Here is a 26,214-nt window from a genome sequence, read left to right on the forward strand (position 1 = left end):
CTGAATGGCACAGTTTTGAAAGAAAAAAAATATGTCTTAGGATGTTAAAGAAATGTCATGAGAATTTCATGGCTGTAGTTTTAAGAGATGCCGAGTTCCTTTACTAATTATAGAACTGGACTCACCTTTTATTTTTTCAATTGTAGAACGTCGAGACTTGCTTTATTGGGAAAGTGTAAAATGAATTATGGAATTTGAGTCAAATCATGATTATTCCTTTATTTTTAATGATTTTATTTCTGTTTATATATAGAAATTTTAATAATACGTTGTTATTCATGCTTGATCATGCCAGAAAAGACCAGTGAAACTGTTACCTTTTCCCTCAAGTTTTATTGAGTTATAATTGACGTATGACATTGTATTAGTGTAAGGTGTACAGCATGATTTAATATCATATATATGTTTAGTGAGATGATCTTCACAATCAGTTAACATGTATCACCTCACATAAGTGAATTTTTCTTTTTCTTGTGATGAGAACTTTCAAAATCTACTCTCTTAACAAGTTTCAAATGTATGATACAGTATTGTTAACCATAGTTACCATTCCGTACATCTCCAGAACTTACGTTTAACTGGAAGGTTGTACTTATTGATCACTACCAGTCGTTTGCCCCAGCAGACTCGCCTCTGGGAGCTACCAGTCTGTTTTCTGTTTTTATGAGTTCTTTGGTTTTTCTAGATTGCATGTATAAAAGTGAGATCATATGTAATTGTATCTCTCTCTCTGCCTCATTTCACTTATCTAGGACTTTCCTGAGTCTTTGTTGTGCTATTATGGATTTTGAGTTTCTAAGAGGGGGCTAGAATAAGCAGTGTTTTTTAAAACTCATTACACTATGGTGGCTTTTTTCCCCTGAAACTTCCCTGTAAAAGCATTCATCTGAGGGAACTTAATCATGAAATTGATTAAAAAAAAAATTTTTTTTTCAGACTTGAGTTGCGTCTTCAAGGTGTACCTACGTATTAAATTGTTTTTAGAATTTTGAGTTAGTTTTAAGTAGTCATTTTTTATTTCTAGACTACTTGTAATCCTTACCTTAATTTGATGTTGATTTTGTTTTATAGCCAGCTGTTGGACTGCCTACAAGCCTTAGCTTGTCAACTCCTCAACCTGCAGCTCAGATAACTGTATCATATCCAACACCAAGGTCCAGTCAGCAACAAACACAACCTCAGAAACAGCGTGTTTTTACAGGGGCTGTCACAAAACTACACGATACGTTTGGATTTGTGGATGAAGATGTATTCTTTCAGCTTAGGTAAACTTAATGAGTTGTTGGCAGATGGCTGCTTGTATTTAGCGTTAAGTATTTTGATAAGACACCTGCTTAGGTGGGGCATGGAATTGTGGTTTAGCTATAGTTTTCTGCTTTAATAATTCAACCTGTACCTGTGGCGTTTTTTGATGGAGAACGTGATGAAAGATCTCTTTTGATTATTGAATGCTGTAGTCCTTGTGAATTCTTTATAAATGTTTTACAGGGGTGAGTTTACATTTCTAGCTATTAATGAACAGACTTACAGTAAGGTTTAAGATTAAAATAATCATATACTTTTTAAAATTTAATCTTCTGTTTGACATACCTAATGATAACATATATGTAAAATGTTGTAGCTTCCCTGGTGGCTCAGACTGTAAAGCATCTGCCTGCAATGCAGGAGACCCAGGTTCAATCCCTGGGTTGGGAAGATCCCCTGGAGAAGAAAATGGCAACCTACTCCAGTATTCTTGCCTGAAAAATCCCATTGGATGGAGGAGCCTTGTGGGCTACAGTCCATGGGGTTGCAAAGAGTCGGATATGACTGAGCGACTTCACTTTCACTTTACTTAGTTGAAAAAAAAAATAGGATTAAATGATTGATAAACTAATGGATTTGAATTATTATTCTGTTCATGTAGTGGCGGTTGCAGGAAATATGTATTTCCTTTGATATTTCAAATTACTTCTAATGAACTTCCTTAGAAGTGCTTTGAAATATTAAGTTTAATTACTGTGTAAGATTTTTCTGTTTAAGTGGGTCTCCTGTTTTCTATATTTTTCTGCTTAAGTCTCAGAGGTGTATCTACTTTTCAAAAGAGATTTTCAGGCTTCCTATTTCTGGTGTACTTTACAGTGTTTAGTATTAACATATAAATCTTTTGGAAGAATTTATTCTAATAGTGTTTGTATTTAACTTAATTTTTTTTTCAGTGCTGTCAAAGGGAAAACCCCCCAAGTGGGTGACAGAGTATTGGTTGAAGCTACGTATAATCCCAATATGCCTTTTAAATGGAATGCACAAAGAATTCAAACACTACCAAACCAGGTATATAAAATAGTATTCTAAAAACTTGGTTATTGAGTCTTCCAATTTACAAAGATTTTTCTTTGTTTTTTAAAATGTTATTTCTTTTTGTTAAGAATCAGTCCCAAACTCAACCTTTACTGAAGACTCCTCCTGCCGTACTTCAGCCAATTGCACCACAGACAACATTTGGTGTTCAGGCTCAGCCCCAGCCCCAGTCACTGCTGCAGGCACAGATTTCAGCGGCTTCTATTACACCACTGTTGCAGACTCAGCCGCAGCCTTTATTACAGCAACCACAGCAGAAAGGTATTACAGACTAAAACCTAGCTGTTCAGTTATTAAAATAATGAGAGTATGCTACTAATTACAAAAAAAAGCAGGGACTAGTAGAATACCTAAAAATAAAGTTAAATATCTTTTGTAGAGAATTTCTACTTGTATAGCAATCAGGAAGTGTTTTTATAGAGGAAAATGTATCGAGACTTCTTAAAAACATGACATTGTATATGTATGTAGAGTCTGGTGGCAGCACCTCACTCATTGAACAGTAGTGTATCAAACAAATGAACTGTTTTAAATTTTCTGAAGCAAATTGATAATTTGTAACTCTATACAGTTTCTTGGAAATGGCAACCCACTCCAGTGTTCTTACCTGGAGAATCCCAGGGACGGGGGAGCCTAGTGGGCTGCTGTCTCTGGGGTCACACAGTCAGACACGACTGAAGCGACTTAGCAGCAGCAGCAGTAGCATCCAGTTTTCTTACCCAAAAATACTAAAAATGATAGTCTTAACTTTTGCAGAAGTCTACTTAATTGGTATTTTTTTAAATGTAATTGTGGCATTTTCTGTTTTGTAAATTGGCACAAACATAACATTTATAAAACTGATTGCAGTTAATTAATTATTACTGAATAAACACCCATGTAATCATTACTTGGGTAAAAAAGTACATTATTAGTTAACTCCTTTTCTCTTTTAACAGTTTTACTCTAAGTATGTATGCTCGTAATATACTTCAGCCTTGCCTGTTTTTGAATTTTACATATGTGATTGTCTATATAATCTTTTTTATAAGAATTTTGTTCATTATATTTTAAAGTTTTTCATACTTTCTTGTTTTATGTGGCTCTAATTTCTTTGTTTTCATTATTGGATAATGTTCCATTGTATGAATATTGTACAATTTATGTTTTTCTTTGGTAAATGTACTGTTTCTAGTTTTTGTTTTCTGAAAACATTGCAGTGAATGTTCATGATGTAGGCATTTTGACATTTCACCCATTAACGTAAGTGTGCCTTTCCTTAAAGAGAATCTTTTCCTATTATTACCACAATCTATTGTCACTTCTAAAAAAAGCATTTAAATACTTTATTTATATTTAGACACCCCCAGTTGTCTCGCAGATTTCTTTTAAAAAAGTTGTTCTTTGTTTCCTGAATGAAAAGGCAGTCACGTTTCATGTGTTGTATCTGGTTATGTTACTTTGGGCTTTCCAGGTGGCTCAGTAATTAAAGAATCCTCCTGCAGTGCAGGAGACAGCCGGTTCAGTCCCTGAATCAGCAAGATTCTCTAGAGAAGGAAATGGCAACCCACTCCAGTATTCTTGCCTAGAAAATCCCATGGATAAGGGAGCCTGGCAGGCTGTAATCCATGGGGTTGCAAAAGAGTAACTAAACAGTAGCAACAACAGTGTTTCTTTAGTCTTTTTATTCCAAAATAGTTTTCCATTTTTTCTTTCTTCCTTTATAGCACTGACTTTTTAAAATACTGGTCTAGTTGACTTGTAAATTCTCTTATAATGTTTTATTCTGAATTGTGTGGATTCCTTGTGGTATTTTTACCTTGTTCCTCTTTCTGCCATATAAACTATAAAGTAAAAGTTAGGTCTAAAGGCTTTTGGCACATTTTAGGTGATGTTTTCTAATTCGTACTGCATCATACTAGGTGGGAAATGTTGTTAGATTCTTCCAGTATTATAGGTGGTGGATTACTTGGTCAAAGTGATGGTCGTAGATCTCTTTTTATAAAGGTTTTTCTCTGTGTTGAAAATGTCTGGATGATACTCTGGTGCTGCGAGAATGTCTTGTGTAGCCAACAACAAGGGTTTGTTGTTTTTTAATGTCTTTGCTTTAATATCTGTAGGTCAGAGATTGGCACATTGTAGCCCTATGATTTGGTCTGTGGCCTGGTTTTGTATGGTCCCTGAGCTGAAAATGGTTTCTATACTTTCAAATGATAGTTTAAAAATATATAAATGTGCAAATCATCCCTGGCATTTACCATTTATGGGTCACAAAACCTAAAAGCCAAATTTTTCTATGTAAAATTTAACCCAGTGATGCTTTTAAACTTCATTTAAATAAGTTAAAATATATTTTTCTGTATCTTTTAAAGCTGGTTTATTGCAGCCTCCTGTTCGTATAGTTTCACAGCCACAACCAGCACGAAGGTTAGATCCACCATCCAGATTTTCAGGAAGAAATGACAGAGGGGATCAAGTGCCCAACAGAAAAGATGACCGAAGGTATGTTTTTAGAAGTATACTTTTGATAGTGGTGATGGTTGTACAGTGTGAACGAATGCACTTAATGCCACTGAACTGTAAACCTCAAAATGATTAAAATAGATTATTATATTGTGTGTATTTTACCACAGTGTTCAAGAAGTTATTTAAAAATGTACACCGTGAAATGTTGCTTATATTTATACGTATGCTTATACATATTAAATTTACTTCATTAAAGAACTCCTTGATAATGCTAGAAAAAGTAATTTTAGAAAAATTTGCTTTAAGTCGTGAAAGAGAAAGAGAAAGACGTAGATCCAGAGAAAGATCTCCTCAGAGAAAACGTTCCCGCGAGAGATCTCCTCGGAGAGAGAGGGAACGGTCACCTCGGAGAGTCCGACGTGTTGTCCCACGTTACACAGTTCAGTTTTCAAAGTTTTCTTTAGATTGGTAAGTTCTTTTTTTCCCCATTGTTTTCTTAAATTACTAATTTTGTACTTTTTGTAATTTGGAGGAATGTGTTATATTTAGAGAATTTTTTTTCTGTATAATTTTGATTTCATAACATTTAGTTCTTAGTTACATAAGAGCAGAAAGGCAATTTGAATTAGCATTTATGTTCTTTGCAAGATTGCATTATTTTCATACACTCATTATAGGTACTAGCTATTGAAAAAGGCAGCCCCTCTGTAATGAAGTTGTTCCTTAAAAGTAAAATTATTTAAGATTCTAGTTTATTGATGACTTTATTAAGGTCATGCGTAGTTCATTGTGTATGATGAAGTAATGATACCGTACTGACCAGTTACTTCAAGTTCTCTGTGGCTGTGCAGTGTAATAGAAACATGGTTCTGTGTATGTACTTAACAGACATATAACATATACACATATGTGTGTATACATATATACATATTTTAGCTTTTGAAATCAGAAGTAACTGGAAAGTTAGCAAGAATTTTTAACCTTCACTTGTGAAATGGAAATTATATTAACTATCCAGAACTAATTGTGAGGCTGGGCTGATTTCATGTAAGTAAAGCACTTAATCCATTGTTTGGCAGTTGTAGATAGTGATGGCTGGGATGTGGTGGCCAACTAGGTAATAGGTGCAAAATTGTAATTCATAAAGAGGCAAATTGATAAATGACTAATCTACTCTAAAGGAAGGGAAGAATCCTCTCAAAGCCTTGGAACTGATAATTGTGTATAAGATAAATTAACAGGTGGTAAAAGCAAATTTACAATAAAATAAGAAATGAATCAGTGAAAGTGTTTAAAACTGTTTGACATAGGAACAAATAACTATGTAGTTCAGTGTCTTGAGAGGGTATTGCTCCATTTGACAAAGTGTTCATAAGACTGACCTACAAAAATTAAAATTTCTACTTATTCAGTTTTATATTGAGTAAACCAGGGTAGTGTTTAAGCTACTCCATGCCCCCAAAGTCTTGCTTGATGACTTTGCTTAGTTGTTAGGTAGATGATGTTCATTTACTTTTGCATGTGGTAAAATCACTAACGATTCTTAATTTTATTAGTTTTCTTGTTACTCCTGTTTACTTGTATATTTTAAAAATATGTCTGCATATTTCAGAGGAATTCATTTGAAACAAAACCACATGTCCAGATTAACTAGAGCAGCTCTGCTTTTAAACTCATCTGTTCCTAGCTCAATTGCTATTCTGGGAGGAATTGATACTTAGGATGTAATTTGAGCAGCTGTCTTTATCCTTCCAAGTTAAATCTTCATGGTATCACTTCCTCACTTTGAAGTAAATTCCCAGATATCAGAGGAACACATTACAAATAAAAGTTATTTTAGAGTTGCCATTTTTCTTCTCATCGGTAGTTGTGGAAATCAAGATTTTCTTGTAGTAATGTGGTTATAATAGGGGATATATGCCAAGAAGTGGTGATGTTTCATTCATTTATAGATTTTATTCCTGTGGGATAAAACATGACTTCAGAGATTCTAGTGATGGAAAACTAAAACTATTACAGTTTTTGTTTGTAACACTTCTTTTAAAAAACAATAACAACACTCAGATAACCACATTTTTTATATTTTGACAGCAAAATTTTATCCAAATATGTCAACAACTGTAATAACAAGCTTATAATTCTATATTTTAGGTTTCAAATGAAAAGACATCCTTGTGGATACATAGAGCTCACATTTTGTACTTTTTGTTTTTTAAAAGGACAGTGTAGTTAATCTTATCTTACACACTATTGGTATTTTCCACTTTTCATTATGTTTTTAACTTATCTCTCAGCCTTTTTACTAGATTGATTTACTTTTGAGTGTCTCTCCTTTAAATGTTCTGTTTCTTAGGAAAAAGGAAATCATCCTTTAAAAATAAATACAGTATGTTACATTTAAAAGACAAGAAACTTATCCTCTCTTTACATAATAAATCAGGTATGGATCTTAATCATTAAATAGAGAGGTATAGAGATGCGAAGAAATAAAGATTTTATTTTTTTCTATACTGTATAAGCCTGATGGAGGAGCTGTCATACTCATTGGTGCTATTCTTATCCCTTCTTTGTATTCATTCTGTATGAACCATAATTTTCTCAAAAATACAGCTTCAACTGAAACAGAATTGATTTTGTTCAGATCTGCTCTGGAACTTGGTTTGAAGTTATTTCAAAGGGTCTTCTCTAAGTGAATTTTAAGCTATACACAAATAATAAAGAAGGTAACACGTAGGTGCTATTTATTCAAAACTGTAAATAAATGTATTTGAAAATGACATTTTCATATGCTTCTATATAAATGTAAAGCTCGTTAATAGTTGACTATTCATTTTCAACTGGCTTTTAACTGTGTCAAATTATATATTTATAGCTTTAGAATTGAGTGAATCTTTGCATAATCTTTGGTGTTAGAGGCACTTTATTCACTACTTATGTCTGTTTTTCAGTCCTAGTTGTGACATGATGGAACTAAGGCGCCGTTATCAGAATTTATATATACCTAGTGACTTTTTTGATGCTCAGTTTACATGGGTGGATGCTTTCCCTTTGTCAAGACCATTTCAGCTGGGAAATTACTGCAATTTCTATGTAATGCACAGAGAAGTAGAGTCCTTAGAAAAAAATATGGCCATTCTTGATCCACCAGATGCTGATCATTTATACAGTGCAAAGGTTTGTATTCTGTGATACACGGCTAAAATTTCTGAGCAGTTATTTGTATTAAGAGTGTATGTGAAGTTAATCTTCAGAAAGTATTATGTTTTAAGACCTGAAAGCCTGTGTTTTCTTCTTGTCTGCCTGATTGTTTGGTTGTTAAAGTAATTTAACCTCTTTTTTGCTTTAATTCTTGAGCTGTAAAACTGTGATACTGCGTCAACATTTTGAACCTTATAAAATGTGAAGATGAAGTTCATTTTATTGAGCTTTTTGAAATGTTCTATGGCTTCTGATAGATCCAGATAAAATGTTTTGTTGGGTAAATGCACCATATTTTAGTCTTTGGGATAACATTGAGTATATTGCTTATGGTCAGTAGTTTTCTGCTATTTGATAAACATAGATCAAAACGCCTTTTCTTCCAAAGTTACCTATATAATTATAAGGTATCCAATACCATTTCTGCTGTAGCATTTTCCATTTTTTACAAAAAAAAAAAACTTCAGCTAAATGTTATGGAAGGATAATTAGTAGTGCTTCTCATTTTTTTACATTACTTTAGACTTTTGACAGGATTGAATTATTTGACTGTAATAGGTAATGCTGATGGCTAGCCCTAGTATGGAAGATTTGTATCATAAGTCATGTGCTCTTGCTGAAGACCCACAAGAACTTCGAGATGGATTTCAGCATCCTGCTAGACTCGTTAAGGTAAACTGAAAGATTTATTTTAACTTTAGGTGTATATTTACTTTGCTTAGTTCTGTCCATATATAAAATTTAAAAATACTACCTTTTAAATTTTGTTGATTTGTTTTATAATTTATTTTAATATAGTTACAGCAGTAAATGATGGAGGTGTTTTTCTCATTGCAGATTATGGCTGTATTTAATGTCTTATTTATATGTCGCTAGTTCAGCTGTCGTTTTGATACTATATATTTGAAGCATAATAAAATCTTAGTGGATTTAGTGTATCTGGATGCTCTTAAAGTGTGAATTATAGCTTGTTTTCTTTAAAAGAACTTTTTATCTGAGGAAATACTTTAGAAGGATGAGTTATGATGTATAAATCCTATTCCATTGCTGAAATGCAGTGTGGAACATGATGAACTGAACTCTTCCTTGACTGACAGATACCAGAGGTAGTAAAAATGGTATTGGAAAGGTTTGTTCCTTTCCTTTTCAAGTATTTAATTTGTAATTTGACAGGTTACATAATACATGTAAATGATTCTTTGTTTTAAATTAGTTTTTAGTGGGCATGAAAGGCAAGGATGAAGCCATGGCCATTGGAGGCCATTGGTCTCCTTCGTTGGATGGACCAGACCCAGAAAAAGACCCCTTTGTGTTGATTAAGACTGCTATTCGTTGTTGTAAGGCTCTGACAGGCATTGATCTAAGTGTATGCACACAATGGTAAGTACTAATTCATTTCTTGATTAGAAAGGTTTTTCTAATAGTTTATGTAGATGTTCTTGTCCATCAGCCTTCTCCCACCCCCACCCTCCCGTATTTTAGCAATCTTGATCATGCAGATAATCTCAAAGGAAAATGCTCGTTTGTAGCAAAAGTTTATTTGGTGCCAAAAATGTTTGGGGGAAAAGGATTAAGAACTAATCAAAATAAACTGAAAATATTAATGTTTTGTTACGCTGTACTTTGGAAGTTGGATGTATGTTGAAAATATTTTTCATTTCATGCATAGCTGGAGAAGATCGTCAAGAGAGAACTTCATTTCATTATAATTCTTTTGTTATAAAATGATGTAGTTGCTGATTATTTTTGTTCAGCCATATTTTCTCTTGAGGCTTATTTGTCTTGTGTATTTTAGTGTATTTCTTGTGATTTAATTGAGAACATTCTTTTTTTAGCACATGAAATCTGAACAGCTATCCAGCTTCTTCAGGTATTCTCTAAAATATGGGTAGCTCTGTAATCAAACTTGACAATGCCTTGGGGAACATATTCTTTTAACCATAAAATATTGTACAAATGTACCAAAAGAGGAACTATGGCTTCTATAATTTTTTTTTCTTTAGACCAACCTCAAGTTCTTGCAGCAAAATTTCTTTACTTGATGTGCTACAAGTGAACTAGGGTCTTTAAAATGTATTTTAGAATTTTTTTTCCAACATGCTTCTTCCCTTGCAACAGGTACCGTTTTGCAGAGATTCGCTACCATCGCCCTGAGGAGACCCACAAGGGGCGTACAGTTCCAGCTCATGTGGAGACAGTGGTTTTATTTTTCCCGGATGTTTGGCATTGCCTTCCCACCCGCTCAGAGTGGGAAACCCTCTCCCGAGGATACAAGCAGCAGCTGGTCGAGAAGCTTCAGGGTGAACGCAAGGAGGCTGATGGAGAACAGGCACTGAACGCTAATCCCTTTTTCTATTTCCGCTTCTCACAGGCACAGGAACACAGGCACAAATGCACACCACACACTACATAACAAACACACATGGAGGAACATAACTGGTAACAGCGACTGGTAATCCAGCTTTCAGCAGTATAGTTGTATGTTCTTTTCTCTTAAAAAAATTTGTCTATTATGCTAACTTTAAGAGTGCTGAGACCTCAAAGGAAAATAAGTTGTGCTTAAATTGCACAGAATTTTGTTTTTATCATAGGTCTAGTTGCTGGAATCTGGGACCAGTTGTTGAGCAAGATTCAGTATTAAGCCATTTTAAACATTTTGCCATTTTCTAAAATTTAAAAAATTTTCTCTTTCACGGTCATCATTTCTAGTCATGGATATTTGAAATTGGACAACCACAAGTCTGAGAGATTTGAAATTTCAGGCTATGTGGCGGCATCTTTGGTACATTTGAAAGGTCTGACTAAATCAGTCTTAACTTTGGGTGGTTTGAAAATTGGGGCAAGATCACACACTGTGTGGTTAGTGGAGAACCGGCAGTGTTTGTGCATCCCTGATATCCTTTGTGTTGTAATTTATCACCCTTTTGTGTTTCACAGATCTGGCTTTGATTGGCTGATGAGTGTCTTTGTGATCAGTTAAAAGTGGTAGAATGTATGTACGTGGACTTGCCTAAATAATAACTTTAGGAGAAGACAATCTGAAACATTTGTGACCTTGCACAGATCAGCAACAGACTTTTAAAAATTAATTAACCTTTATTTTAAGGTTTCAGAATAGTAATTCTGTTCTTAACTTTGTATATCAGGATGAAGAAGAGAAGGATGATGGTGAAGCTAAAGAAATTTCCACTCCTACCCATTGGTCTAAACTTGACCCAAAGACAATGAAGGTAACTTTGAAAGTAATGATATTTAATTATAAATCTATGAACAGGAATAGAGGATATTGTAGACAATAGTTTTTCAGATATAAGTCATTAAAAATGAAGTCCGCTCGTTAAATATAAAATTCTGTGTTGTGTTTGTGTGTGCAAAAATTAAATAGTTCAGCCAGTATCTGGTGAATGTAGTACGCATATGTGTATGGTGTGAGCAATATTGTTTTCTGATTTGGAAACTGACCAAGAGTTGGAATTTCTGCATTTAATTTACTTAAATTCCAGGAGAAGGAATGAAACATAGAAAAAGATTATCCAGTTCTTAAATGAATTTAAAAGTAAAATGTGGATTCAAAATGCATCTGAACTAGGAGGAAGGTAATATAAGACCCTGTTTTGAAAATCTTTGATTGATACTTAACGAGTTTTTCTTTGCTTCCCAAGGTCTTTGGACCTGTTATCTTTTGACCGTTTTGCATCTCTGAGTCTATACTGTGGATGTAGATCTAGAGAGTTACATATATAAATTCTATGTAGATCAGAAACTTGATTGCTTTTGCAGCTGTTTATTAACATGTAAAAGCTGACCTTTTGGTTAACTTCTGTCCTCAGCAAAATCAGAGTTTTTCTTATGAAACTATAGTTTTTAAGCCAACATTGATTTTTAGTAAGTAGAGAATATATATCATAATTTTGACACTCTTGCACTACTCCTCAACATCAGTTTTCCTCAACATCAGGTTTGATATAGAATCCTATAGATTCAGAAGATTAGATTAAGCCTGCAGCCCAAAGAAATTTTTGTCTAACTGATGGCTTCTCTATTGTTTCTTAGTTTAAAACATTTGTATTTCTTTGACTATAAATATTATGCATGCTTATTTTAAAAATTAGTGTATACATAAAATATTGAAGAAAAAATGACTCAAGCCTGTCACTCAAACAGAGCAACCTTTCTTAAAAATTAGATGTATTATCTTCTGTTATTTTTTCTGGGTATAAAGTGTTTGCTTGGTTCTAATCATGTATCAAAAAGTTTCCATCTCATCCTTTTCAATTAATAATAGTGTTTCCCATGTAATTTATTTTTAAATGTTTTATACTCTTCCATTCAAATGATGTACTGTTTTTTCCTTATGTATTAATACTCTTATTGGATATTTTGTTTCTTCACATTTTTGGATGGAGGGATTATGACAAAGAATGTATAACAAGTTTTTTTTCTTGTCTATAAATTATTTCCTTAGAGTAAATTCCCAGAGACTAGAATTTCTAGGTCAAAGAGCATTAACTTCTTTGAAAGCATCTTAAAATATGTTGCAAATTACTTAAAAAAATAATTCTGTCAGTTTGCATTTTTACAAATATTTTATGAGCTGTACAAGGGTCCCTTTCACCAAAACTTTTAAAAAACTCATACAGAAGATAATTGCATGATTCCTTGTTTCATGATCCTATTTCCATTTTCTGTGTTTTTATGCTGTGTATGTTTAGGTAAATGATCTCCGAAAAGAATTAGAAAGTCGAGCTCTTAGTTCCAAAGGCTTAAAATCCCAGTTAATAGCCCGACTGACAAAACAGCTTAAAGTAGAAGAGCAAAAAGAAGAACAAAAGGAATTAGAGAAATCTGAGAAAGAAGAGGAAGAGGAGGATGATAGAAAATCTGAAGATGATAAAGAGGTATATACTAAATCATTTCAATACTATTACACTTAATATTGGTTTATAGGGTTCTTTGAATATGTATGTGTATATACTTCTATTAAGATATAATTTACATAATAGTAAAATCGATCCTTTTAGTGAAAAGTTGTGCAAGTTTTGACACATACATATGGCCGTTTAACCACCATCACAGTCATCATATATATAAAAAAGGTCTGTCATCCCCTAAAAATAACTTATATTAATACCTCTTTGTAAGCATTTTCTTCTCCTACCTGGTCAGCCTCTGGAAGCCACTGATTTGTTTTCCTATAGTTTTGCCTTTTCAAGTATATCATTTAAATGGAATTATATAACCTTTTGAGTCTGACCTCTTTAATTTAACATAATGCGTTAGAGATTCACCCATTTTTATTGTGTGTTTCTGTAGTTCTTGTTAGTTGCTAAATAATATTCCACAGCATCAGTGTATCAGTGTTTATTCATTCTTCACTTGAGAGACATTTGAATGATTTCTGTAAGTCAGGTGTTTTCAATCCTTCCTCTTAATGAATAATAATGTTTTAGATATTAAAAAATCAAAGAAAATTTGCTTGACAGAGCTATTAAGTTCAGAGATTGAGTTTTGATGAAGTGCTTGTCTGAGAATTTTGCTGCTTTAAAGCTGTGTGCTTGATTGCATTACAGTTCTTAAGACTCAGAGACCGTTTATTCACTCTTGTTTGTGCCTCAGTCTTATATGCCCAGAAGAATAACTTCCGGGTGTTTTCTGAATTTGAAACATGGGGATGTCAGAAGTGTGTTACACCAACAGTAATTGGATAAACCAACATTATGTGTGTACTAATGGAATGTATTGTGAAAGTACACATCATTATTTATTAAGTCTTCCTACCAGAAATGTTTTACCTTCATCTAATTGTAAGGAAACAGATTTAGAATGTATGAAATTTTACAGAGCAGCTTGTCGGAACGTTTCATAAATGTTCATGTGATGAAAGTAGAAAAATGATTTAAAGAAGGTTAATAATGACAACTGAATGCATTGAGTGAAACTTGACTGGACCCTGGATCAGGGTGGGAGGAGGGGAAGCCATTAACAGTATTTTTGAGATAATTGGAGAAATTTGATTATGGATGTAATAGTAGATTTGATAGTGGAATTATCTCAGAGTTGGCCAGCAGGAGGCATTTCAGGTTGACTTCTGTGTTCTTCCAAATAGCCTTGTGTCATCTTTTGAGGACTTCGCTTATTTTGCATTATGATATAAAGTGTTTTAGTCTCATTGATTACTATCCCTGCACTGTTTCTGAAGTCACCCATTTCCCCCGGAAGCCTTGGTACCTTTTAGTGAAGAGTGGTACATCGTATTTACTGTGGTGTGTACGTTGAAAGTGAAGAGCTTACACTAATAACTCTAGTCCTACTCCAACATCACAGACTTCTTTCTGGTTTTCTCTTTCTATATATTTTAACTCCTTTCCCCAATAATGAGAAACATACCTTCTATTATACTTAATGGATTTGCTTATTTCCTTAGTTATATATCACACTCCCTCTCCAATCTGTGTATCCTCCTTATTCCACTTTAGTCTTATTTCTTGTCCTATACTTTCTCTGTATGGATGCCCTCCTTGCTTCATTTGGATATCAGTGCCTGATAACTGGGCAGCTCTTCTACTCGGGGCCATTGTAGCTCTAAACTTTTCTCATCAACCTCAATCCTGTTGTAGACACCTACTTTGCTTGTAGGAATTGCTTTAGAATTGAATTGTTCAGAACAGCAACAGAAGAAAGCAGATTTTCACTTTTTGATGTTAGTGGGCAGTAGTGCTCAAATCCTAAATCCATTGATTTATTGAGGTTAAAAATGATGGTATTATAATTCTTATTTTGTTTTCACATATTCCTCTCATCTGCTCTTTTGGTTATGCAGTGGTATTTGCCTTTTGGTAAATTCATGCAGAAAAAGGCAGGATCAGTACTTGATTGTTTTCTTTCTTTTTAAAATATAGAATGTTGGGATTTCTCTGGTGGTTCAAAGGTTAAGATCCTGCGCTTCCACTGCACAGGGCACGGGTTCAATCCCTAGTTGGGGAACTAAGATCCCATATATGGCACAGTGGCATAAAAAAAAGGTTTCAGGAATTTGCAGCATTCCTCTGCCATACTAATGTAGTATATATGCTGCTCCATCAAGCACTATTTTTCTGTTGTTGTTTATCCAGTTTTTACAATAGTGAATTGGTTCCCCACATCTTCAGATGGTTACCTGTTTGTTTTTAAACATTATGAATACATGGATTTGAACATTTTTAATGGGTTTCAATTCCTTGTGATTCTTCTCCTTTTGAAGCTCAAATTGTCAACTTTTTTTTTTTTTTGCCAGTGCTTGTGAATATATATACAGATACACAATACAAATAAAATATTAGTAGCCCCACCACCAGTATTAAAGTCTTGCTTACTTTAAGTACATTTTTGAATTTCCTATTCCTATACCTGCTTTCTCCCCATTTTAAAAATGTCCTATAAATATATTGTCCTAGCATTTAGCATACATACTGTACTCTCTTTTAATGCTCACTTAATTTTGGTTTTACTACTATATACCTAATGCTTACAACTAATCCTTTTGTCGTTGTACCTGAAGCTCATCTCTAGTAGATACCTCAGAGCTCATGGTAGCAAAAATACTTGGTTTTGTCTCTTGACTGTTGTGAATAATAGTGCTATGAACAAACAAGTTGTGTCAAGTAATAATTTTTTATTTGTTCTGTTCACTTTTGTTTTCTTTAAGGAATTCTGATGTCTTGTGTTTACGTTTTTTGCTTCCTCAGTATTGTTCACTTTTTCATTTCTCTTTGATTTTTAACATTTCCATATTACCTCCCTTTCTCTTTAAGACATTATCTTATTTGGTTTTTTAATAAATTTATTTTAATTAGAGGCTAATTACTTTATAATATTGTGGTGGTTTTTGCCATACATTGACATGAATCAGCCATGGGTGTACATGTGTCCCCCCATCTTGAACCCCCCTCATACCTCCCTCCCCACCCCATCTCTCTGGGTTGTCCCAGAGCACTGATTTTGAGTGCCCTGTTTCATGCATCACACTGGTCATCTATTTTACATGTGGTAATATGTGTGTTTCAGTGCTATTCTCTCAGGTCGTCCCACCCTTGCTTTCTCTCACACAGTCTTAAAGTCTCTTCTTTATATCTGTGTCTCTTTTACTGTCTTGCATATAGGGTCGTTATTATTGTCTTTCTAAATTCCATATATATGTGTTAATATACTGTATTGGTGTTTCTCTTTCTGACTTACTTCACTCTGTATAATAGGCTCCAGTTTCATCCCCCTCATTATTAGAACTGACTCAAATGAGTTCTTTTTTATACCTGAGTAATAATCCTTTGTGTATGTGTACCACAACTTCTTATCCGTTCATCTGCTGATGGACATCTAGGTTGCTTCCATGTCCTAGCTGTTGTAAACAGTGCTGCAATGAACATTGAAGTTCATGTATTTCTTTCAGTTCTGGTTTCCTTGGTGTGTATGCCCAGCAGTGGGATTGCTAGGTCATGTGGGAGTTCTATTTCCTGTTTTTTACCGAATCTCCATGCTGTTCTCCATAGTAGCTGTGCTAGTTTGCATTCCCACCAACAGTGTAAGAGGGTTCCCTTTTCTGTACACCCTCTCCAGCATTTATTGTTTGTTGACTTTTTGATGGCAGCCATTCTGACTGGCATGAAATGGTACCTCATTGTGGTTTTGATTTGCATTTCTCTGATAATGAGTGATGTTGAGCGTCTCTTCATGTGTTTGTTAGCCATTTGTATGTCTTCTTGGGAGAAATGTCTGTTTAGTTCTTCAGCCCACTCTTTGATTAGGTTGTTTATTTTTCTGGTATTGAGCTGCATGAGCTGCTTGTATATTTTTGAGATCAATTCTTTGTCAGTTGCTTCATTTGCTATTATTTTCTCCCATTCTGAAGGCTATATTTTCACCTTGCTTATCATTTCCTTTGTTGTGCAAAAGCGTTTAAGTTTAATTAGGTCCCATTTGGTTTTTTTTGTTTTTATTTCCATTACTCTGAGAGGTGGGTCATAGAGGATCTTCTGATTTACGTCAGAGAATGTTCTGCCTATGTTTTCCACTAAGCATTTTATAGTTTCTTGTCTTAAATTTAGATCTTTAATACATTTTGAGTTTATTTTTGTGTATGGTGTTAGAAAGTGTTCTAGTTTCATTCTTTTACAGGTGGTTGACCAGTTTTCCCAGCACTACTTCTTAAAGAGATTGTCTTTTCTCCATTGTATATTCAAGGTTTTTTCTTTGTTTTTCCATACAAATTGTGAAATTATTTGTTCTAGTTCTGTGAAAAATACCATTGGTAGCTTGATAGGGATTGCGTTGAATCTGTAGTTTGCTTTGGGTAGTATACTCATTTTCACTATATTGATTCTTCCAATCCCAGAACATGGTATATTTCTCCATCTGTTTGTGTCATTTTGATTTCTTTAATCAGTGTTTTATAGTTTTCTACATATAGGTCTTTTGTTTATAGTTTTCTACATATAGGTCTTTTGTTTCTTTAGGTAAGTTTATTCATAAGTATTTTATTCTTTGCATTGAAATGGGATTGTTTCCTTAATTTCTGTTTGTTTTCTCATTGTTAGTGTATAGGAATGCAGGGGATTTCTGTGTATTGATTTTATATCCTGCAACTTTACTATATTCATTGATTAGCTCTAGCAATTTTCTGGTGGAGTCTTTAGGGTTTTCTATGTAGAGGATCATGTCATCTTCTAACAGTGAGAGTTTTATTTCTTTTCCAATGTGGATTCCTTTTATTTCTTTCTTCTCTGATTGCTGTGGCTAGGACTTCCAAAACTATGTTGAATAGTAGTGGTGAAAGTGGTCACCCTTGTCTTGTTCCTGATTTTAGAGGAAATAAGGCATTTACCTGTTGAGTTCATTTGCTTTTTTATTCCTTTACTTTATTCTTAAATTTCTGGAACTCTCTTTTCTGATTGTTCCCTAAATTCTGTCACCTCATTTTCTACTTTTAAAATATTTACTCATAAAATAAAATAAAATATTTACTCATGTTGTTCTTTCATATGTTGTAACATTTTCTCTATGTCTTTTAGCACACTTTAAAATAGTCAGTTAAGGGTTTTTTATCTGTCTTTTGGCCATGTCTTCTGGTCCACTTTCATTGTCTGCCAGAGACGGGATTCTGCTCCTTATTCTCTCACCCCCCTTTTTTTTTTCCAGTAATAACTTTGCATGGAATTTGACCAAAGTACATTTCTGTTGCTAATTTTTATGTGAATGTGGTTTCTCTAAAGTTTGTTAGAAGGAGGTTGCTTCAGATAGCTTTTCTGACTTTATAGAGCTCTATGTTCTGTTATTTTCTTGTTCTGCCAAAAAATATGTGGTGTCTTGCTGAGATTTTATCTGGACCTTTTCCTCCCACGTCTCTATTCTCTCTCTTTTATTCTTGTACTGTTCACTGTTGATTCTGCTCCCAGAAGTTTCTCCTCAGTTTGGCCTGTGCTGAAAGGGTGCCTTGATAAATCAGCTTTGCAAGTGGGCCTAGAATGCCTTGGCCATTTTAGATCTTAACACTGACCCTTTGTACTCACTCACCTTTTCCTAGTTTCAGCTACTATTTTTAAATTTACCTGCTGTGCTTTCCACTGCCTGTTTTATGGTTTTCCTATTCTTAGATTCAGCAGGTAACCTCATTGCTTCCTCTGCTTCCCCTCTACACAGATGTCAGTAACACATAGATGTTTTAGATCTTGTGACTTTTCCCCTCCTACTTGTATATTGGGGTTTGTGGAAATACCTTTGTCATTTCATTTTGTTATGAATATACATGGATTTTGGTTTTGGTATCTAGATTATACTGTCTCTTTTTTAAATGTGGGGATTGCCACCATTTTCCCAGAATATCCTGATTTATATGATGGTAATACAGGTTTGTGGTGTCTTTTCCCTCTTTAGAAGGCAGCAGCTTACCCTGGAAAATGAAAAAGAGAATTAGGAGCCGTAAAAGTGGCTATCTTCTTTAGTAAATTTGAACTTCACTCTCTTCTTAGCCCTTAAAGTTGGTATTATCATTGTTAGAAATTCACCCTTTTTCTTTTGGTATGATACATAATGTATGTGGAAGTTTAACCATTATTTAAAATTTCAAATATGTAGGAAGAAGAAAGAAAACGTCAAGAGGAACTGGAACGCCAGCGTCGGGAAAGAAGATATATTTTGCCTGATGAGCCGGCTATCGTTGTACATCCAAACTGGGCTGCAAAAAGTGGCAAGTTTGATTGTAGCATCATGTCTTTGAGTGTACTTTTGGACTACAGATTAGAGGATAATAAAGAACATTCATTTGAGGTAATGTTTTACATTTGAATTGGGGTCCAAATAAGGTTCATATATTTTGATTGGTCAGTATATCTCAAATCTCTTTTGAGTGCCTCCTTCATTGTTTCTGTTTTTAAAATTTTCCTTACAGTGTATTTTTTTATGGGAAAAACAACCAGGTGACATTTCCTACAAACTCAGTTTTGCTGATTGCATTCCTGTGGTATGGTTTAAATGTTTGCCTTCTCTGTTTCCCATAAATTGATACTTGGATCTAAAGTCTCAGTCCGGTTCAGGTTCAATCATTGTTTTTCTTCGACTGCTTCACAAGTAGTGGTGTGTTTTTTGTTTTTTATCAGGATATCAGGGGTCATATAATACAATAATGTCTAACTACTGCTCTTGGGAATGTAGCAGCACTTTATTATTTACTGTAGAATTTAAAATACCATTTTGTGGGATTGAAACTTTTACATCTGACTGATCTTGGTGTAAGATAAAATAATTGATGTTTATCTTTTCAAGGTGAATCTGTTCCTTTGTATCATTACTCTAGAGCAGCTTTACAACATAATTTGTCATTTTTCAAAATAGTTGAAATGCACTTCTCTTTCTGTGTTAGTGATTGGTTCATTCTTTAAACAAAACGGTGTAAAATATGACTTTTGTAAATAGCCTATATGAAATTATAATTGTGTACAATTATTGTATCTTATCAACAAATTTCACATTGTTTCATTTGATAAATTATACTGTAAAAATCAGTCATACCTACTTGACCCAGAAGGTCATTCGTTGTCCACCAGATGGTAAGATAAAAGTGATGTTTATAAACAAATAAAGAGGGCTTCTGAGCTTATTAAACATGAAGTGCATTCTTATTCATCTTGATGCAAAGTATGTAACAAATATTAAAGTGTTTACAGTTTTTGAAACACTGAAAATTCCAGTAAATCAGTGTCCTTAAACATCATATGTTATATGATTTTATTTTTATTACCAGTTGCCATAAATGTAACTCTTAATAGTGCCTCTCCTGCAGTAGTCATTAAAAAATAAATTAATGAAAAAAATAGTCTTTGATATCTCTACTTATAATGTATACACTATATATCTAAAGGATGCTGTAAGAGGATCTCAAATTAATGCCATACAGTGGAAAACACTGATTTGAGAAACAGACATCTGCTAGCAAAATGTTGCTTTATTTTTTTCCTCTCCATCTAACATATCCCCTTAATTTCCTTTTAATCTATCATTAGAATGTAAGTCATTTTTGTATGTGAAGTTAACATTAGTTTTCAAATGTCACTTGATCAGAAAGGCCATCTCCGGCTGTACTCTTATTACTCTCTATGCTCTTACCCTGCTTGTTTTTATTATAATTTGATACTGATTTTATTATTTCATACTTTGTCCCCCTAGATTAGTTATCTTATGAGAGTTAGGATTTTTATCTGCTTTCTTCACTTCTGTATTCACATTGCTAAAGAACAGTCCTGATACATAGTAGGCATTTCATAAAAACTTGTAGAGTACATCTTGTTGATACACATGATAAAGTCATGCAGTTATTTTTTTATACTATTTGGTCAAAAGTACACTAAAAACAGTATTTATATCTTCAGAAGAGTTTTTGAGGATTTTGAGGCTTCTTGGCATCATCAACATTAATTATTTATTGTTAGCGCCCATTAGTTCTTGGATGTGATAAGTCATCGTATGATAAATTACTGATTTGCTGGATTTGTTCACTAAGTTGGCTGGGTTACTGTTTTGTCTTTTTATAGGTTTCATTATTTGCAGAGCTTTTCAATGAAATGCTTCAAAGAGATTTTGGTGTCAGAATATACAAATCATTATTGTCTCTTCCTGAGAAAGAGGATAAAAAAGAAAAGGAAAAGAAAAGCAAAAAAGATGAGAGAAAAGATAAAAAAGAAGAAAGAGATGATGAAACTGATGAACCAAAACCCAAACGGAGAAAATCAGGCGATGATAAAGATAAAAAAGAAGATAGGGATGAAAGGAAGGTCTGTAATTATTTGTATGACCAGCAATTGATTTAGTTTTCTAATTAGTCTTCTGTAGTGTAACATAGAACAATAAATTTCATCAGAATAGTGAAATATAAAAGTCAAACTAAAAAGTTTTAGTGTATTATTAGAAATTTAAGTCTTTTGAATTAAGCCTACATAAGCATATATAACTAGTTATAACTAGTTTTGTTTATTCTATTTTTAAGTCTGAGGTATATAGCATGATGGCTTATTTATGTATGTTGTGAATGATAAAAGTACATTATTATAAGATATTTATAATATACTATTTCAAGTAAATTTGGTGAATTTAATTATTTTGAGATCCTGCTTAATTTTAAGACATTTTAAATTACAGAAAGAAGATAAAAGAAAAGATGATTCTAAAGATGATGATGAAACTGAAGAGGATAATAATCAAGATGAATATGATCCAATGGAAGCAGAAGAAGCTGAGGATGAAGAAGATGGTACGATTCACTTATTTCCCCTTAGGGTGAAAACTACAATTTTTGTTTGGTGACTTCATATCACTGAAATGCATGATTATGGTAATTTTTAGAATAGGAAAGGTAAAATATTCTCTGGTGAGAGTATGTTATATTAAGTACTGTTAATATATTAACTACTATTTTAGTAATTTTTAGGTGAGAGGATTGTTTTAAGAAATGTTTAGTTTTGACTGTCATATGTTCCACATACAATTAATGCTTATTCACCTTGAGTAAAATTTTCCCTAAAAACTGTATTAAAGTGTGTCATGAAAAGGTTATAATCTTCCTTAGAAAACTAACTCTGCTGCTGCTGCTAAGTCTCTTCAGTCATGTCTGACTCTGTGCGACCCCATAGATGGCAGCCCATGAGGCTCCCCTGTCCCTGGGATTCTCCAGGCAAGAACACTGGAGTGGGTTGCCATTTCCTTCTCCAATGCATGAAAGGGAAAAGTGAAATCGCTCAGTCGTGTCCAACTCTTAGCGACCCCATGGACTACAGCCCACCAGGCCCTCCGTCCGTGGGATTTTCCAGGCAAGAGTACTTGAGTGGGGTGCCATTGCCTTCTCTGAAAACTAACTCTAGTATTTTTTTAAATTATGAAGGCTATCATCTAAGCAAAAGAGTATGTCTCACATTCAGATTGAGTTTAAAGACTAATAAGAAACACTTGCATATCTATTATCCAAGTTTTAAATAATAGACTTTCACTGGTAGTAATGAAACTCAAAAGGCTTTATAGTAGATGTCTTGACTAATCATATATGCCAGTTCTATAGTACTTATGGAGTACCACTGATTATTGGTTTCAGTGTAGATTTGCGGCGTTTTAAAAAAAAATTTTTTTTTCTCAAATGAGAAAATCATTAAGTTTTCTTTGTAATACCTATCTCTGAGAATTATTACTACTTAAGGTATTTTTGGTTTGCCTCTCTATTTTTTTTTTTTTTAGCCTAGCATTTTAATTTTCTTCTAATTGGTGAAAATATTCAAACATACAAGAAGCTGAAAGAACGGAACACAAAAGAAGTTGAACAGCTTATACCCAACAGTTGATTCATTAGTTAATATTTTATCTTATTTATATTGTCTTTGTGTTTGTATGTGTTTCTGATTCATTTGAAAGTAGAAATTCTTCAAGTTGCCTAAGAAAAGACATTCAACTCAGTAGCAGTGATATGATACACATATATCACTGTTTCTTTTATCTTCATTACCTGCTTTGCTCAATGAAGATGAACCCTTTTTACAATCCCATTTTTTTCTCCCCCATTCTCCCAGTATTGTTTTAATCACTGCTTTACTTAAATCACTGAACATTGTTCTCATTTTCTTTTGTGTCAGAATGTCCTGGCTCTCTTTAGTTGTTTTCTTTATTCCTTTTCTGCTGTGTAACTCCCTTAGTGGTGTTCTTTTCCATTCTCCTGACTTAAAATACTATCTACCTGTATTGATAGTTCTCAAATTTATATCTCAAATCAGGCTTCTCTTATTCTTCCATATCAACTGCCTATTTGTCATCTCCACTTACCTGACATTTCAAAATAAACATGTCTTAATCCTGAACTTCTGCTTTTCCTCTTCACCATATGAAAACAAACAAATCCTCTGACCTCTGACTCTTGATGGCTGTCTCATCCTTATAGTTGCTTAAGCTAAAATCTAGGAGTCATCCTTGTTTTTTTTTTGGTCATATTCCATTTCCATACTATCAGGAGGTCATATTGCCTCTGTCTTCAAAATATACCCAGAATCAGACCATTTGTCACCAACTTTATAGACTTCCTTGATGAATCAGATGGTAAAGAATCCCATCTGCAGTGCAGGAGGCCTGGGTTTGATCCCTGAATTGGGAAGATCCCCTGGAGAAAGGAAAGGCCACCCTACCCACTCCAGTATTCTTGCCTGGAGAACTCCATGGACAGAGGAGCCTAGCGGGCTACAGTCACTGGGGTCACAGTCGTACATGACTGAGTAACTAACATTGTCAGTTTCACTTCTGTTTTTTTCACTGGTGTAGCCCTAAGGCAGCCCATACCTGGATTATTTTAATAGCCCCCTATCTGGTTTCCCTCCCTATACCCTTCCTCTAAAGTCTCTTTTCAGTACAGTTGCTAGAATAACTTATGTAAAACAATAGGGAGTTATTTAAATGCATTTTGACATAGACATGCAGTTAAATTCTGTGTAGTCATTGAAAAAGTAGGTAGGGGATAGTGATGTGGAAAAGATTACCAGATAGTTTTTATACGCAGCATGTTCTAAGATTTGAGCAGTGATTACTTGGAATTTTAAAAAATGTTTTAAAATTAGGTTTCTGGAGAGATGGTTACGAAAGTGACACCTTTCAAGTTAAACACTCAAAATGGGTCATGTCTGTAAAATGTGAACAAATGAAAGTGAATACTTAACCATTTCATAATTGAGGAAACTGCAGCTCTTAGCAGTAAATTAATTTATCCATGGTAATAAAACAAGCAATTGAACCACTCTGTACTTTGTATGAAATAATTAGGTTTAAAACACATAGTCTTAAAAAAAAAAAAAAAAAAAAACCACACACATAGTCTTTCTCTTTTTTAATACTGCTTATTACTGTTCTTGGAGAAGGCAATGGCACCCCACTCCAGTACTCTTGCCTGGAAAATCCCATGGACAGAGGAGCCTGGTGCAGTCCATGCGATCACTAAGAGTTGGACATGACTGAGCGACTACACTTTCACTTTTCCCTTTCATGCATCAGAGAAGGAAATGGCAACCCACTCCAGTGTTCTTGCCTGGAGAATCCCAAAGACGGGGGAGCCTGGTGGGCTGCTGTCTGTGGGATCACACAGAGTTGGACACGACTGGAGCGACTTAGCAATTGCTGTTCTAAGATATATATCACAAACTCACTCATTTTAAATGTATGTAATTTAGTTTAATAATTTAACAATATAATAATTTCTAGTAACTTTATAGAATTGGAAACCATCACCACAATCCAGTAGTTTTAGAACATTTGTCTGTTTCCCTTTATTTATTTAAGATTTCTTCATTTATTTTTCATTTGTTTTTTGGCTGTGGTGTGTTTTTATTGCTACGCATGGGCTTTGTCTAGTGGTGAGCAGTGTGCGGTTGTATCGCGGTGGCTTCTCTTGTGGAGCACAGGGTCTCTGCACACAGGCTTTGGTAGTTGCAGTGTGTCAGGTTAGTAGTTGTGGCTCACAGGCCTAATTGCTCCACAGAACATGGGGTCTTCCCTGAACCAGGGATTGAACCAGTGTCCCTGTATTGCAAGGCGGATTCTTAACCACTAGACCACCAGAAAAGCCCACTGTTTTCTTTTTTTTTTAATAACACCTTAAGATATAATTTATATATCAATCATTTCACCCACTTATAAACATGCAACTCACTGGTTTTTGATATATACACAATTTTAGACAACATTTTGTATAAATATAATCATGCAGTATGTGGGGGTTTTTTTTGGTGACGGGCTTCTTTTCACTTAGCATAATGTTATCAAGGTTCATGTGTGTTTTCACATGTGTATTCTATTTAATACAAAGATTTTTCTACATTGTTACTGTTTGCATACAACTTCTCACTTAAGACAGTCCTTCCCAGAGTGTTCCAAAATATTAACTGGTATTAAGGTTACTAAAATATTCTAGGGTCAAATAAATTTGGGAAACTTGGGCTAAAAGCAAAGGTTAACAGGTTTTACTATAGAATTTCTTAGCTGCTTATTTATATTGTGAATGTTCAAGAAGGGAATATAGTGTGAATTATTTATGAATATAAGCTCTGTAGTATCTTAAGGACTAATCAACTTCTTGTGTTTACTGTATCTTGTATTTTACCAACAAACCCTTTGTTACTCTGGGCTTTCTGATGGAGATCCATTTGAAAGATCCAGAAACCTCTAGAACTAAAATTTTCTTTTAAAATTGTTGATCATTAAATATCTGCAAAAAAGTCCCCTCTAATTTTGAAGGCTAAATCTAAGATGAAAGAGTTGGCTGGGTTAGTTTCTTCTGAGGGCTGTGAGGAAAGGTTCTATTCTAGGCAACTTTGATCAGCTTCTAGATGGCTATCTTTTCCCCATATTCTCATATATTGTCTTCTGTCTGCATGTGTCTGCATACAAATTTCTCCTTTCTTTAGGAACACCAGTCATTGAGTTAGAGCCCTCTCTGATAATCTCATTTTGATTATCTCTGCATAGACCATTTTTCCAAATAAGGAAAAATTCTGAAGTATTAGGGGCTTAGGACTTCAACTTAGGCATTTTAGGAGGTAAGGACTGAATCCATAAGCAAATTTATTGTTTAATATTAGCTGAATTTCAAGGTGGTAATGGTATTTACCTGAGGGTGGTGGCCAAGGTCTTCAAAAACTGGGTAGCCTATGGATAGGTAAGAGAAAGGAGTTTACTTTTTTGTCAGTT

At 34.0% G+C, this 26,214-nt stretch overlaps 1 protein-coding gene and 1 non-coding gene across 8 annotated transcripts in view; both read left to right on the forward strand.

Annotated features, from left to right (window-relative positions):
• CCAR1 (cell division cycle and apoptosis regulator 1) overlaps positions 1-26,214 on the forward strand; it is a 46,650-nt gene that overhangs the window by 15,345 nt on the left and 5,091 nt on the right. For all 7 annotated transcript variants that reach the window (XM_024986773.2, XM_059882606.1, XM_024986771.2 and 4 more), the window contains 14 exons: positions 1,072-1,265; positions 2,199-2,313; positions 2,409-2,601; positions 4,692-4,821; positions 5,092-5,253; positions 7,734-7,959; positions 8,542-8,655; positions 9,197-9,363; positions 10,102-10,312; positions 11,130-11,213; positions 12,696-12,881; positions 19,090-19,281; positions 21,042-21,281; positions 21,646-21,757. In XM_024986773.2, the coding sequence (XP_024842541.1) occupies positions 1,072-1,265; positions 2,199-2,313; positions 2,409-2,601; positions 4,692-4,821; positions 5,092-5,253; positions 7,734-7,959; positions 8,542-8,655; positions 9,197-9,363; positions 10,102-10,312; positions 11,130-11,213; positions 12,696-12,881; positions 19,090-19,281; positions 21,042-21,281; positions 21,646-21,757 (2,326 nt within the window). The remainder of the gene's footprint in view (positions 1-1,071; positions 1,266-2,198; positions 2,314-2,408; positions 2,602-4,691; positions 4,822-5,091; positions 5,254-7,733; positions 7,960-8,541; positions 8,656-9,196; positions 9,364-10,101; positions 10,313-11,129; positions 11,214-12,695; positions 12,882-19,089; positions 19,282-21,041; positions 21,282-21,645; positions 21,758-26,214) is intronic.
• Positions 9,001-9,065, forward strand: LOC112444806 (small nucleolar RNA SNORD98). Its single transcript, XR_003033174.1, has one exon. It is a non-coding gene; the product is annotated as a small nucleolar RNA SNORD98 (small nucleolar RNA).

The sequence above is a fragment of the Bos taurus genome, chromosome 28, assembly GCF_002263795.3.
Source record: "Bos taurus isolate L1 Dominette 01449 registration number 42190680 breed Hereford chromosome 28, ARS-UCD2.0, whole genome shotgun sequence".
Taxonomy (NCBI): Eukaryota; Metazoa; Chordata; class Mammalia; order Artiodactyla; family Bovidae; genus Bos; species Bos taurus.